The sequence below is a fragment of the Aedes albopictus genome, chromosome 3 (assembly GCF_035046485.1).
Source record: "Aedes albopictus strain Foshan chromosome 3, AalbF5, whole genome shotgun sequence".
In the NCBI taxonomy this organism is placed as follows: Eukaryota; Metazoa; Arthropoda; class Insecta; order Diptera; family Culicidae; genus Aedes; species Aedes albopictus.
This window is the reverse complement of record NC_085138.1, coordinates 75,753,515-75,767,132: the sequence shown is the minus strand read 5'-3', so window position 1 is coordinate 75,767,132 and position 13,618 is coordinate 75,753,515. Positions and strand designations below refer to the sequence as shown.

General features: G+C 38.9%; 1 protein-coding gene across 1 annotated transcript; it reads left to right on the top strand.

Moving 5' to 3' along the window:
- Nucleotides 1-1,786: 1,786 nt before the first annotated feature.
- LOC109402005 (attacin-A) lies at nt 1,787-2,773 on the top strand. Its single transcript, XM_019674617.4, has 2 exons — nt 1,787-2,054; nt 2,112-2,773. The coding sequence occupies exons 1-2, from the start codon at nt 1,825-1,827 to the stop codon at nt 2,683-2,685; spliced, it is 804 nt and encodes a 267-aa protein (XP_019530162.3). The 5' UTR covers nt 1,787-1,824; the 3' UTR covers nt 2,686-2,773.
- Nucleotides 2,774-13,618: the final 10,845 nt, after the last annotated feature.

The following is a 13,618-nucleotide window of genomic DNA, read 5'->3' as shown; positions in this document are numbered from 1 at the left end:
TACATTTAGGATACAGACAAACATGCAGATAGATTTGTTGGTTGTTATTTCATATATTTTCTTATACATTCTCAAGGGTTCTAAGGTCAATCAATACTACTACCAAGGTCGATCGTAATAATACTTCTCTGTTTCTTATAATCACCTACCTTTTAATTCTTAATCACTTAACCTAATTTACAGCTCTATTGTTCACTTGGGCACTACGTGAGCGAGAACACTTGACAGCTGCACTGAGACTTTGTACAGCGCCTAGATGTATTCTATTCTATTTCTTCTATATTGAACTGGTTGTCTGCGTGCTTCTTTCACTGTTCTACTCTATTAATGGTAGAATGAAGAGCACGAGGATGTGGATGAGTGGCTGTTGTTCCTTTTCCAGTCCGATTGGGGGTCCATTAAGAGTTGCAGTTCGCCGATGTCCAGGTATCCGGGTCCGTTTGAGCCGTAGGCTCAGAAGAGGGTCAATGTCAGCCGCTCTCGGGGGAAGAGCAGCTGACGAAAAATTGCAAGTGCCGGGGCTGGGAATCAAACCCATGACCATCCGCATATGAAGCAAACGTGTGACCAACTACGCCACGGGCCCCGGCTACCTACCTTTTGTAAGTTTCCTATATTATATCTTATTTCATTATGTATATTCTAGAAACTTTCATTACATTACATTCTTTCATTTCATTATACTACATTATATTCAATTATTTGATTATCATTATACTAATGTTCTACCAAACCATCTAGGTCGTGATGTGACTCGTCAGCGAACAACGCTCATTCATATTATCTACAAATTGATACCTTATTTCGTGCCACTACATTACATTTCATTACATTATACGTCTTCATTAATTTTTACAGATTATACCATATTTCGATATTACACATATTTCATCATAATAAATTATACTATTGACTATATAAAACTATATGGGGTTGGGAGGGTGCATCAGGGCATCATTGAAGTTGTAACTGTACGACGGAGTAGAAGCCAGGACGTAAAATGACAGGACGTCACCGAAAAATATTCATTTACTTCATCTATAATTGATATCTTATTCCATTTTGCTATATGATATTACATTTTGTTGTTATATTTTATTGATTATACCATATTTCAACATTATATTTCATCATAAATTTTCATTAAATATTATATTTAAATCGTTATATAACCATACATCTACCTATATGGGGTTGGGAGGGTGCATCAGGGCATCATTGAAGTTGAAACTGTACGACGGAGTGGATTGCCAGCCGGAGTGTGGTGAGAAGTAACTATAACATCCTTGTAGATGGGTTCTTCTATCCCAACAGTTGCAATGGATTTGACGCGCCCTTCTTGTAACAAACCATCCCGTAGAAAGCTTGACAAGTAATGTAAATTTCATTATTCATCCTTTTGGATCATACTGTTGGAAGGAGATTCTCTTAAACCCGCGGATTTCGCGTAAGTGTCTCTACTTACGGGTCCGCCACACCCCCTTTTGGCCCTTCATACAGTGGTATGTTGAAGTCAGGGTGGTAATGAAATTGATCTTTACTGTTAGGTGGAACTGCATGCAGAGCAAGACTCAAGCTAGGATGGTGGCTACCTACATACATACATACATACAATTCATATCGCTAAACACGTTATCCAAAAGGGGAATCCCAGCTTATCAGTTCAGAAAGACAAATCTCTCCCGGATAATTTACAACCCACGCTTCCAGATGTGTATTCATTAAAAAACCCCAGAGGATCTTTCAGCAATAAAATAATAGAAATATAAAAGTATGTACTACTGAACACTTTACTATCCATTATACCGTTTCACCAGAAGCACCATGGCTATCTGCTGCAGAGCTTCGTTGGTCGCGTTTATCTTTCTGGTCATGGCCGGTACGGAATCCTTAGCCCAGTTTCACGGTTCGCTAGCGCCGGACAACAGTTTCAACCTAGGCGGAAGTCATCGTATTGCTGGGAACAATAACGAAAATTTGCAAGCTAGCTTGGGCCTGGGTGGCAACACCAATGGAGGTCCAGTTACAGGTGACTGGAATGTCGATTATAACAGGTTTTATTAAACATTATAGTAAAAATGCCCTTATCCAATAACTATCCTTTATTTCAGAGGACTCAACAGCGCCGGAATATTCGGTTCACACACGGTTCCTGGTCCGCAAAACACCGTCGGTGCTCGCGGTAACCTGAACCTGTTCAACGGTCAAAAGGATCGACTGGACGTGAGCGCGTTCGGTAGCCAGTCAACAAACAACATCAAGCAGTTCGGCACGGGACTGCACTTCAACGGCCATAGCGCCTCGGTCACGAAAACCAACCAACCGGGAGTTGCATCGCAAACTCGCTTCGATGGAAGCGCGAACCTGTTCAAATCCAGCACGAACCAGTTTGGCGCAAACGCGTTCAAAAGCCAAACCAAGTGGGCTGATGGGCCATCGGTCGGAAGTCACGGGGCTGGACTGAACTGGAACCACGCGAGGGGACATGGCGCTTCGGTTGCATTCGAGAGAACGCCAGCGTTGAAGCAGACAAACCTATCTGCTACCGGAAGAGCCAATATCTGGCAGTCGAGAGACCGGCAAACTTCGCTGGATGCGTTCGGATCGGCCAGTAGGACCTGGGTGGGTCCAATGAGGGGCAAGACCAACTATAACGCTGGGTTCGGATTGAGTCACCGATTTTAGAAATAGTCTTGAGGGGATTGCAATTAGATTGATTTAGTTTTCTCAAATGATTGATATTCTGAAATAAACGCAACTAATAAACACCTAACCACAAAATCAGTTGGTGACATTCCGCAACTCGGGACACGTGTTGCACAGCTGATGATCGACGACCGAAGTCCATTGAGATTTTATGGTGGGTGGTATCATGCGCATTAAAAACTTTGCAGCTTTATTTCATCGCTACTTCGTTCCTTATTCCCCCACTATATGTATATCCAATCTTTCGTGCATCCTGCAAGTCACTCCACAAAGCAAAACAAACCATACGGCTAACGATCATCGTTCGTCGGGTTCGTCGGTACACGTGTACCGAGCCATCATCAGCTTATTTCCAAGTTAGCATGGGTGCCACTGGAAGGTGGAATTATGGAGAAAAAGCCATCATCGTCATCAGCTTCAAGCATCAGCAACATAATAAATCATTGAGAGAAAATATGAGAAGCGTTCACCACGCTAAAAAAGGTACACCTAGCGGTAAGATAGTGTGTTTAATATCAAATTTTAACATAGAGGTAGTTCTAGTGACACATAAACACGGGGATGATATCAGCAGCGTCATGGTCACGATTTTTTCCGCAGTCAAGTTCGCAGATTGTGAACAATCCTCGGTACCCACTTTACAATAAATGTTTAGTCCCTTACTGTCAGAGCTGTCAGATCGGTGTAACACGCTAAACATAATTTACACAAAAGGTAATTTACACGGGAAAAAAATCACGGTAAGGGGCCATTCATAAACCACGTAGACTTTTTGGGGGGAGGGGGGGTGTCTGGCCAAAGACTACGCTCCATACAAATTTCAAAATTTTTGTATGGACAAAAGTCTACGAGGAGGGAGGGGGGTTCTGAGGTTGCCAAATTTTGGTCTACGTGGTTTATGAACAGCCCCTAATGAATATTTATTGGGTACCGGACTGGACACAGAAAATGTAATAGTGGTTTCTGCTTTTAGTAGTGTAGCGTGTACGTACACGTTGCATTACACGAACACTACCTGAGTTACTGGTTGAAAATAGTAAACAAAAATCAGCTGTTCCCGGCAAAATCAAATGGGCATATTTTCAACCAGTAGATTTGCATTAGTGTTCGTGACGCCGAGCTGCGAAACCACTATGGTTTTCTTTGGTACATCGAGGTCTTGAAATTACCCGAATAAAAAATACAGTAGAAAAACCGAATGTTGTATTGTAACAGTAGTATTTAAAACCATATTGTTACAATAAACACCACTGTAAAAATAAAAAATACAAAAACAATAAGATGTAATGTTAGACACCATACAGTGAATTGTAAATGAGATTTTTACAATATACTATACGGGTTGTTGAGTATCGTAACAATATAAAAAAATATTTTTATCCATATATATTTTTTTACAAAACCATACATTTTATTGTAAATGAATTGTTCGAAATACTGATACGTGGGCTTTAATATACCGTACATTGTATGGTACACGTATGGTTTCAAACAATAAAATATACCGTAAATATATTGTTTTTAATTGTAATTTCACTACTGGTTATAAATTTAATCATGGTTTTGGAATGGTTCTCTTTTGTTATGTTGCATTGTTTTACATTAGATAAACCATATAATGTTATATTATCTCGTCATGTTCCTTCGATAATGGCAGTTCTAGCCAAACTAACCTAAACTCGTCTAAGTCTGAGTAGCCTCTCATTGCATTAACAGTTGAAGCTTAAGCTCCCATGTCCCACCAGCCAGATAACCGGGTTTTGCAAACTAAGCATTATTTGTGGCAACACTTTGAGCGGCATGATGGAACTATGCCTAGCGCGCTAAGTGTTATTAGACCACTAATGTAGTTGCATGAAGTGGGTGACGAGGTACATAAGTATCATTACAGCGTGCTTAACCATTATTGCAATATTGAGGCTCCAATTTGACTGAACTATGAAATGTGTACATAACAACTCATGAGAAAACTGTCAAGTTCGATTCAACTATAAGTTAGGTTAAAAAGCGAAGACGAACTTATTTCAGAAGTCGTTTCAGTGTCCAGTCCAGTCCTTATGTTAAAAATGTCAAAGATAAATCGCATTTAATTCGGTTGTTGTACAAGACAATTTCACATGAGAGAAGAAGAGAAAGAATAGTGTTGAACTCATCCACTGATTTACGGTAATCTGGCCTGCGTCTTTCCGGGTTGACCTACATTCGTATTCCTCTCATCGCACTCTACATACCTAGCCCACCATATCTCTTGGATATGCAGTCCTTAGGACACCTGGTTTACCACTTTATTTAAACATTTTATTGACTTTAAATAGATGTTTCAACTTATTCACTTTTTTCTCTTTCATTTCCTTTGCAACAAAAATGTCACGGACATCAACAAAACAAAGCACTGAAAAAATCATAAACTGAATAAAAAATTAAAAATGCACGGAAAAAGATTGTTTCGGAATAGTGAATGGTTCAAACGTAAGAAAAACAGTATAATATATTGTTACATAAAGATCGGATGTAAATGTATAATAGCTACCAATGTGCAAAGCTTTTAGCGAACCATTCCATTACAATACACTATATTGTAGCTGGTACACTGTATGGTACAGGAATGGTTTTCACCAAATACCCTATGGTTAGTTTTTATCCGGGTAGTCTATGATGGCTTGATGGTCTTGAAATTAGTCTGATTTTGTCAACCCACTGACAGGCATTGTTGTCAACATCTCTTTTGTTAAAACGGTCCCAAAATGTTCTGATCAAACGAAATTGGGCCCCTAATGTCACTACTGTCACTCCATGTTATAGGTATAGGCATGTCAATGGCGTGGATTTTGTTGCCGCTAAGGGGATCTGATTTTGTTGCCGCTTATCATGCACAACCAGAACTCACCAATACTAACATTCACTCAATACAGCAGCGGGGGCAAATGAAGAAAAACGCACCTTGGCAAAGAATGTTTGCGAAAAGAAGTGTTGTGTGTCTTTTTACAAAGAATTGGTACTCTATAGTAACTTGATTTAAATACCGACACTCTAAAATTTAAAATTAATAATTTATTCCGCTTTTTCATACTCCAACACATTTATGAGATCTAATCTGAAAAAAGCATTTTGACCCGATATCCCTCGTGAAAAGGTAAACATTCCATTTTCACGAATGTGTTGGTGAACATTTTAACTGGAGTATAAATGTATGCTCCACGTAAGGAGGCACAATCCAATCTGTCAAACTCCATAGAGAAAAAATAGGATGCCGTCCCCTTGGTTGCCGCTTATCATGCGCAACCAGTGCTCACTAATACCAACATTCACTCAATACAGCAGCGGGAGAAAATAAGGAAAAACGCACTTTGGCGAACAAAGTTTGCGAAAAGACGTGTTGTGTGTCTTTTCACAAGCAATTCCTATTCTCTGTAGGAACTTCAAATAAACATCGACATTCTGAAATTGAAAACTATCAATTAATGCCGCTTTTTCATGACCAACACTTTAATGAGATCTAATGTGATGTAAGCGTTTTGCACCAATATCCCTCGTAAAAAGGTAAACTTTTAAATTTCACGACTGTGTTGGAGAATATTTTGGCTGGAGCATAAATTTATGCTCCACGTAAGGAGGCACAATCCAACCTGTCAAACTCCATAGTGAAAAAATAGATTGCCGTCCCCTTGCACATAAATGAATGAACTATTTCAGGCCGAACATTTCAATAGGTCCTATCTGCATTTGAGAGGCTCTCTTTGTTTACTTTCTCTTTCAATTATTGCAATGTAATGGTACACTTTTCAACTATTTTTGCAGTACAAATCAAAAGACGATTGTTTTGACCATTGTTCAATGCAAGGAGGCAATCAAAATACAAATAAACAGCTGAGATATTAACGAAAGAGAGAGAAACCAAAGAGAGCCTCTCTTCTGCAGATTGGACCTTTAGACATGTTTGGCCTGATTTTTGATCAAAATTACAGATGAAAATTAAAAAAAAAATGTGGCAACTCTGCACACATGACGAGTGACGTGAAGCTGCCATGGACGTAGCCAGAGGGGCAGGCTTGTCCGCACTGAGCGCATGAAAATTCTGCTCTTTGGATTTACACCATCAAGCACATCATAAATTAGAAATCTTTTCATCTTATCAGAAAGAAGGATGTTGAAATATTCTAAATGTCATTTCGAACTGTCAAAAAACCGCACCGCAGCGCCGCACGGGCCGTTCAAAGTGAAATTCACTAGAGTGTTTTCACCCGGGTGAAAATCTCTTTGCGCGCTCCGTGTGGCTCTGCGGTGCGGTTTTTTGACAGTTCGAAATGACATTTACAATATTTCAACATCCTTCTATCTGATAAGATGAAAAGATTTCTAATTTATGATGTGCTTGATGGTGTAAATCAAAAGAGCAGAATTTTCATGCGCTCAGTGCGGACAAGCCTGCAGAGGGGGGGGGGGGGGGGTCAGGGTGGTGGGCGTGCACCCCCCCCCTGGCCACTAGATTATTTTTTTTTAAATCGAGCCAACTTAGAGATTATCGGAAAATTCAGACTTCCAGTAAAAATATCGCAAGAAATAAACTATTCTTATAATTAAGGTTTTTATCCACAATTATCAATCTTATCATAAATTTTTACCAAATAACAAGCTTGGTTGAATGGCTAAATTGTGTGATGTTTATTCTTGGAATACAAAAAGAGCATGCCAAATTTTCCTGATATACCGGAACCAGTTCTGGTACGGCTTTGTAGAACCATATATTGCTATAGTGCATAATGCAGTTATGTGCTACTGCTACACGAATTTTCACTAGTATTCAATTCAAACAAACGTAACGCTAAGAGCAAAATACCTGGAATTTATTTAGCAATTCTTTCAAGGACACCTTCAGAAATTCGTTTAGGCATTTATTCAGGAACTTCTCAGGAATTATTTCAGAAATTCCACAAGGGATTCTGCAGGAGGTTCTCCTTCGTGAATTCTTCCATGGGCATCTTGCAGGATTCCGATAGAATTGGTTTCAAGGTTTGTTCCAAGAAATGCTTCAAGAATTCATCCCACAATTTCCTTAGAAATTTTCACAGATACTTCTGCAAGGATGCATCGACGAATTCCTCCTGGATTTTTTCCATAGCTTCCTTCAGTGATTCCATCATTGATTGCTCCAGAGAATTTTTCAAGAATCCCTCTGTGGGTTCCACCAGACATTCTTCAGGGAATTTCTCCTGGGATATCAATAGAGGTTCCTCCAGTGATTGTTGCAGTGCTTTTTTCGATAATTCCTCCAAGAATTTTTTCAGGGATTCCCGTGAACAGAAATTCTATTAGGTATTTCTGTAAGTGTTCCTTCAGTGATTTCTTTAGGGATTTCTCGATATATTCCTTCAAGAATTCCACTAGTGATAGCTCCAATAATTCGATCTGGAATAATTCGAAGTATCTCAGTAAGAATACCAGAATTTTGACAGAGATAAGCTAAAAATTTATCCACGAGTTCCTTAAAACTTCACAATGTTACAATGTTTCCTAAAAGAATTTCTACAGCAAAAAAAATGAAATCCATATCTGCAATAATTCGCCCAAAAATTATTGCAAACATGGATTTCATATTTTTTTGCTGTAGAAATTCTTTTAGAAATTTGTTAAGAAAGCTTTCCTGGGATTTCCTAAGGAATTCCTCATGGGTTTTTTTTTCAAAAATTCCTCCAGGTTTTCCTTCAAGAATACCTCCAGGGATTCATCCGGGGATTTCTCCTGTGTTTCTTTCAGGAAGAACTCCAGGGATTATTTTAAGAATTCCTTCAAGGATTCCCCCAGGAGCACTTTTTAGAACTCCTCCGGGAGTTAATCCAGTACAGGCAATGTTTAGGGATTGCCTAAGGAATGCCTCAAGGAATCGCTTCCGGGATTCCAAGGATTCCATCTGCAATTTCTTCAGGAATTCATCCTGGGATTCCTCTACGAATTTCTTCAGAGATTTATCCAGGAATTATTCCAGGGATTCCTCTGGAAATTGCTGCAGGAATTCCCCTAAAAACTCATCCAGGGATTCCTTCAGAAATGCCTCTAGAGATTTCTCCAGAAATTCCTCCTAGAATTCTTCTGGAGTTTCCTCCACTAGTATTTCTAGAGATTCCTCCGTTAATCACTACAGGCATTCCTCTAGAATATCCTAGAGTATCCTCCAGGGATTCCTCCAAGAAATTATGTAGGACTTAACTCGGGAATTACTTCTGTGATTCTTTCTGGAACAACTTATTTTAAAAATTCCTCCAAAGATTCTCCAAGGAGCTCTTTTTAGGATTCCTTCAGGAATTCCTCCTTGTATTCCTTCCGGGATGGCTTCTGGAGTTTCTTCAGGAACTCTTATAGAGATTCCTCCAGAATATATCCAAGAATTCCATCTGCGATTTCTACAGGAATTATTCCTGGTATTCCTCACTAGATTCATCCACGAAATTCTTCATGTATTCTTCTAGGTATTTTCCAGGGATTCCTCTAGGAATTTCCGCTAGGATTTCTCTAAAAATCCTCCAAGAATTCATATTGAGATTCCTCCATAAATTCCGCCAGAAACTCCTACAGAGATTTCTCCAGGAGTTCCTGTGGAGATCTCTTCAGGAATTCCTTCAGGCAGTTCTCTAGGATATCCTCCAGGGATCCCTTTAAGAATACCTACAAGATTTTTTTCAGAGATTCCTCCTAAAAATCCTCCAGGGTTTCCTCAATGCAGGACTTCCTCCATGCATTCCTCCAGAGATTCCTCCAGTAATTGCTGCCAGGGTTCTTCCAAGAATTGCACCAGGAATTCCTACAGAAATTTATCCAGGAAATCTTTATGGGATTCCTTCAATGATTTTTTCAGAGTCTCCTACAGGAATTCCACCAGGAATTCCAGGAATTGCTTCAGGGACTCCTCCAGAAATTCCTCCAAATTCTTCCAGGAATTTTTACTGGGATTCCTTCAAGAATTCTTCTTGGGATTCTTTCAGAAATCCATGCAGGCATTCTTCCAAGATTTCATCCCAGGAATATCTCCAGGGTCCCCTCGAGGAATTCCTCCAGGAATTTCTTCAGGGATTCCTCCAGGAATTTCACCAGGAAGAAATCAAGGAATTCCGTTAAAAATTATGTCAGCAATTCATCCAGGAATTTCTCCAGGAAATCCTTCAGGGATTCCTTCAGATATTTTTCTAGGATTTACTGTAGGAATACATTCTAGAATTTTTTCAGGAGTTCCTCCAGGAATTGCTGCAGGGATTCCTCTAGGAATTCCGCTAAAAATTCCTCCAGGAACTTCTTCAGGGATTTCTCTAGGATTTCCTCCAGAAATTTCTCTAGAAATTCCGCCAGGAATTTCTCAGGGGATTTTTTTCAGAAATTTCTTAGAGGGTTCATCTAGAGATTCCCCCAGCAATTCATCCAATAATCGTTGCAAAAATTCTTTCAAAGATTCCTCATGGAATTCCTAAAAGAAAACCTCCAGAAATTCCTCCAGGATTTTATCCAGGAATTTCTCTATGAACTCCTCTAGGAAATTCTCCAGAAAAAAACCCCAAGAATTTCTTCAGGAGTTCCTCCAGCAATTTTTCTAGGAATTGATCCAGGAGTTACTCCTGGACATCCTTCAGAAAATATGTCAGCAATTTCTCTAGGATTTTTTCCAGAAATTCTTTTGGGGAATTTTTCAGAAATATTTCCAGGAAATTCTCCAGGATTTCCCTCAGGAATTTTTCAGGGATTCCTCCAGATATTTCTCTAGGAATATCTCCTGAGATTCCTTTATGAATAGTTTCAGGGATTCCACTAGGGATTTCCCCACGAATTTCTCCAGGGATTTTCCCAGGGATTCCTCCAAGAAATCCTGCGAAGGATCTTCCAGGAAATCCTCCAGAAGTTCCTCTATGAATTCTTCCAGCAAATCATCTAGGAATTTCTTAAGATTCTCTTCCAGGAAATTTGTCAGGAATACCTTCAGGAATTTTTAAGGGATTCCTCCAGTTATCGCTCCAGGAATTCCTCTAGAGATTCCTCCAGAGATTTCTTCACAAATTTCATCAAGGATTCCCCAGGGATTCCTTCAGGAATTCCTTCGAGGATTTCTCCTGGAATTTCCCCATAAATTTCTCTAAAAAATCCCCCAGAATTTTCTCAAGGGATTTTTCAGAAATATAAAAATAATATAAATCTCCCAGAATGCCTCTGGAGATTCCTCTAGAAACTTATCCAGTAGTTCTTTCAAGAATTTCTCTAGAGATTCCTCCAGGAATTTCATCATCGATTCCTCCAGCAATTCCCACAGGAATATCTCTAGGAATTCCTCCAGGCATTCCTCCAGGATTTTATCCAGAAATTTCTCCAGGAACTCCTCCAGGAATTCCTCTAGGAATTACCCCAGGAATTTCTTCAGTAATTCCTCCAGGAATTTCTCCAGGAATTGCTCCTGGACATCCTTCAGAAACTATGTTAGCAATTCGTCTAGAAATTCCTCCAGGAATTTCTCCAGGGATTTCTCCATGGATTCCTCCAGGAAATCCCTCGAAGATTCCACCAGGAAATCTTGCAGAAGTTCCTCCAAGGATTCATCCAGGAAATTCTCTATGGATTTCTTCATAAATTCTTCAAGGAAGTTCTCCAGGAATATCTTCATGAATCTATCCTCCAGCTATTCCTCCAGGGATTTCTCCACAAATTTCTACAAGGATTCCCCCAAGGAAATCGAAGATTTCTCCAGGAATTCCGCCCTCTGGAGATTGCTGTAGAAATTCATCCAGTAATTCTTTCAAGAATTCCTCTAGTGATTCCCACAGAAATACCTCTAGGAATTCCTCCAGGCATTACTCCAGGATTTTATCCAGGAATTTCTCCAGGAAATACCCATGAAATTTCATCAGGAATTCCTCCAGGAATTTTTCCAGGAATTGCTCCTGGATATCCTTCAGAAATTATGTCAGGAATTCCTCCGTGAATTTCTTCAGGAAATCCTCTGGATTTATTCAGAGATTCTTCCAGGAAATTCGCCAGGAATACTTTCAGAAATTGTTTAGGCTTTCCTCCAGAAATTCCTGCAGAGATTCGTCCAGGATTTGCTTCTCTTCCAGGGATTTCTCCAGGGATATTCCCAGAGATTCCTTTAGGAGTTCCTCCAGAAATTCCTCAAGAATTCATCCAAGAAATTTCTCCAGTAATTTCTCCAGGAATTCCTGCTGGGTCTCATCCAAGAATTCTTCCAGGAATTACGCCAGCAATTTGTTCAGAAGTTTCTCCAGGCATTTCTCCAGGATTCTCTCTAGAGAAATTCCCTGGAATTGCTACAGGGATTTCTTCAAGAATTCCACTAAGGATGCCTTCTGAAATTCCTCTAAGGATACCTTCCGGAATTCCTCCAGGAATTTCTCCAGAATGGAACAGATCCAAATCCCACGCTGAGAAAAGCTAAGAACCATTAGCTCAGACCCAACAAAACAGGTGGCAAGGATGGTATCGCAACAGAACTCTCAATTGATTGATTTGTCTTTATTAAAGAGACTTTCAGCCCTTGGCTAGAACTCATCAAGATGGGCTCAGACATGTTGGCTAGTTGATTCACAAAGGAATCGCCTAAGAAATTCTCGATGAAATAGCCAAAGGAATTTCGAAAGAAATTTGCGAATAAATTTCCAAAAGAAAAACCGGCAAAATGTATAAACAGATTGCCGAAGCAGTTTTAGGAACAATAAAATTAAATATCAAGAGCTCATGAGTAATGATAGAAGGAATCACAACAAAACTGCCAGAAAAATTTGCAAAGGAATTGCAAAATGAATTTCAGAGGAATCGTCGTTGAAATTTCAAAACAAATTTCCAATAAAATTGCAGATTAATATTCAATGAACTACCGCAGAAATTCTTAGAATTATTAAGGATTGGGTATTAAGCACAATCTTTAAGTATTCCTAATTTGTTTGGAATACTTTTTAAATCCTCTTCGAAAATTTCATAGGAAGCTTTTTGATCCATTTCTCTAGAAATTCCTTAGGTTATTAATTTGGAAATTCTTCAAACAGTTACTATAGGGATTCTTTCCACAATTGCTTCAGCATATTTTTTGTGAATTTTTCCGCCACTTTATTTGTGAATTACTTCGGGCATTTCTTTAGAAATTTCTCAGACAATGCCTTTGAAAGTTTCTTAAATAATTTCATTGGGAATATCCCAAAAAATATCCATTGAAAATTCGAAAATTCTAAATTTGACTGACGGAATTTTCAAAAGAATTGTGATTTCCAAAAGAATATGCGAAAAAACTTGGAAACAGAATTTCCCAATTGATTTGCAAAGAAATTCTCGAAGAAATTCTCGAAGAAATTCCCGAAAAACTTCCTGACAAATTTCCAAAATTATTGCTATATTATTATTATTGTCTTTATTAACGAGACTTTCAGCCCTTGGCTGGTTCGTCTCGTGGAAAAATAGTTAAGCACCTTATGGGTACTTAAAAGGAAATAATGTTTACAGAGTTTGTTTGTAGTATTAAAAGAGTTTTACATATGTTTTCATTGTTGCTGTCTTTCTTATTCTTTTTTTTTTTTTCTTTTCTTTTATATTTTTTTTTTCGTATTTTTATTTTTACATCCTTGTTGGTTCTAGGTCCCGGCATCTTTGGTTTGTCGTTCCATTGCGTTCCCGTGATGTCTGGCAAGGTCGATTGTCGATTGCAGGGTCTCATCAATGAAAAAGAATAACAAAAATAATGATAGATAATAAATAATTAATAAACAAACAAGATCATTATATATCTTGATATAGGCCTGCCTCTTTTAAGAAGCAAATAAGAGCTGTTTCACTGGAACGGTCATTTTGGAGAGCTGATCGAATGTTTCCAATGCCGTATTCTTGGCGGAGTTGATCAAAAGCTGGGCAATTGATTAAAAAATGTTCTACCGAG

Bases quoted from the DNA above. Each gene is read 5' to 3' on its own strand.
- LOC109402005 (XM_019674617.4), top strand. From the start codon at position 1,825: ATGGCTATCTGCTGCAGAGCTTCGTTGGTCGCGTTTATCTTTCTGGTC. The intron at 2,055-2,111 runs GTTTTATTAAAC...CCTTTATTTCAG, and splicing joins TGGAATGTCGATTATAACAG to AGGACTCAACAGCGCCGGAA.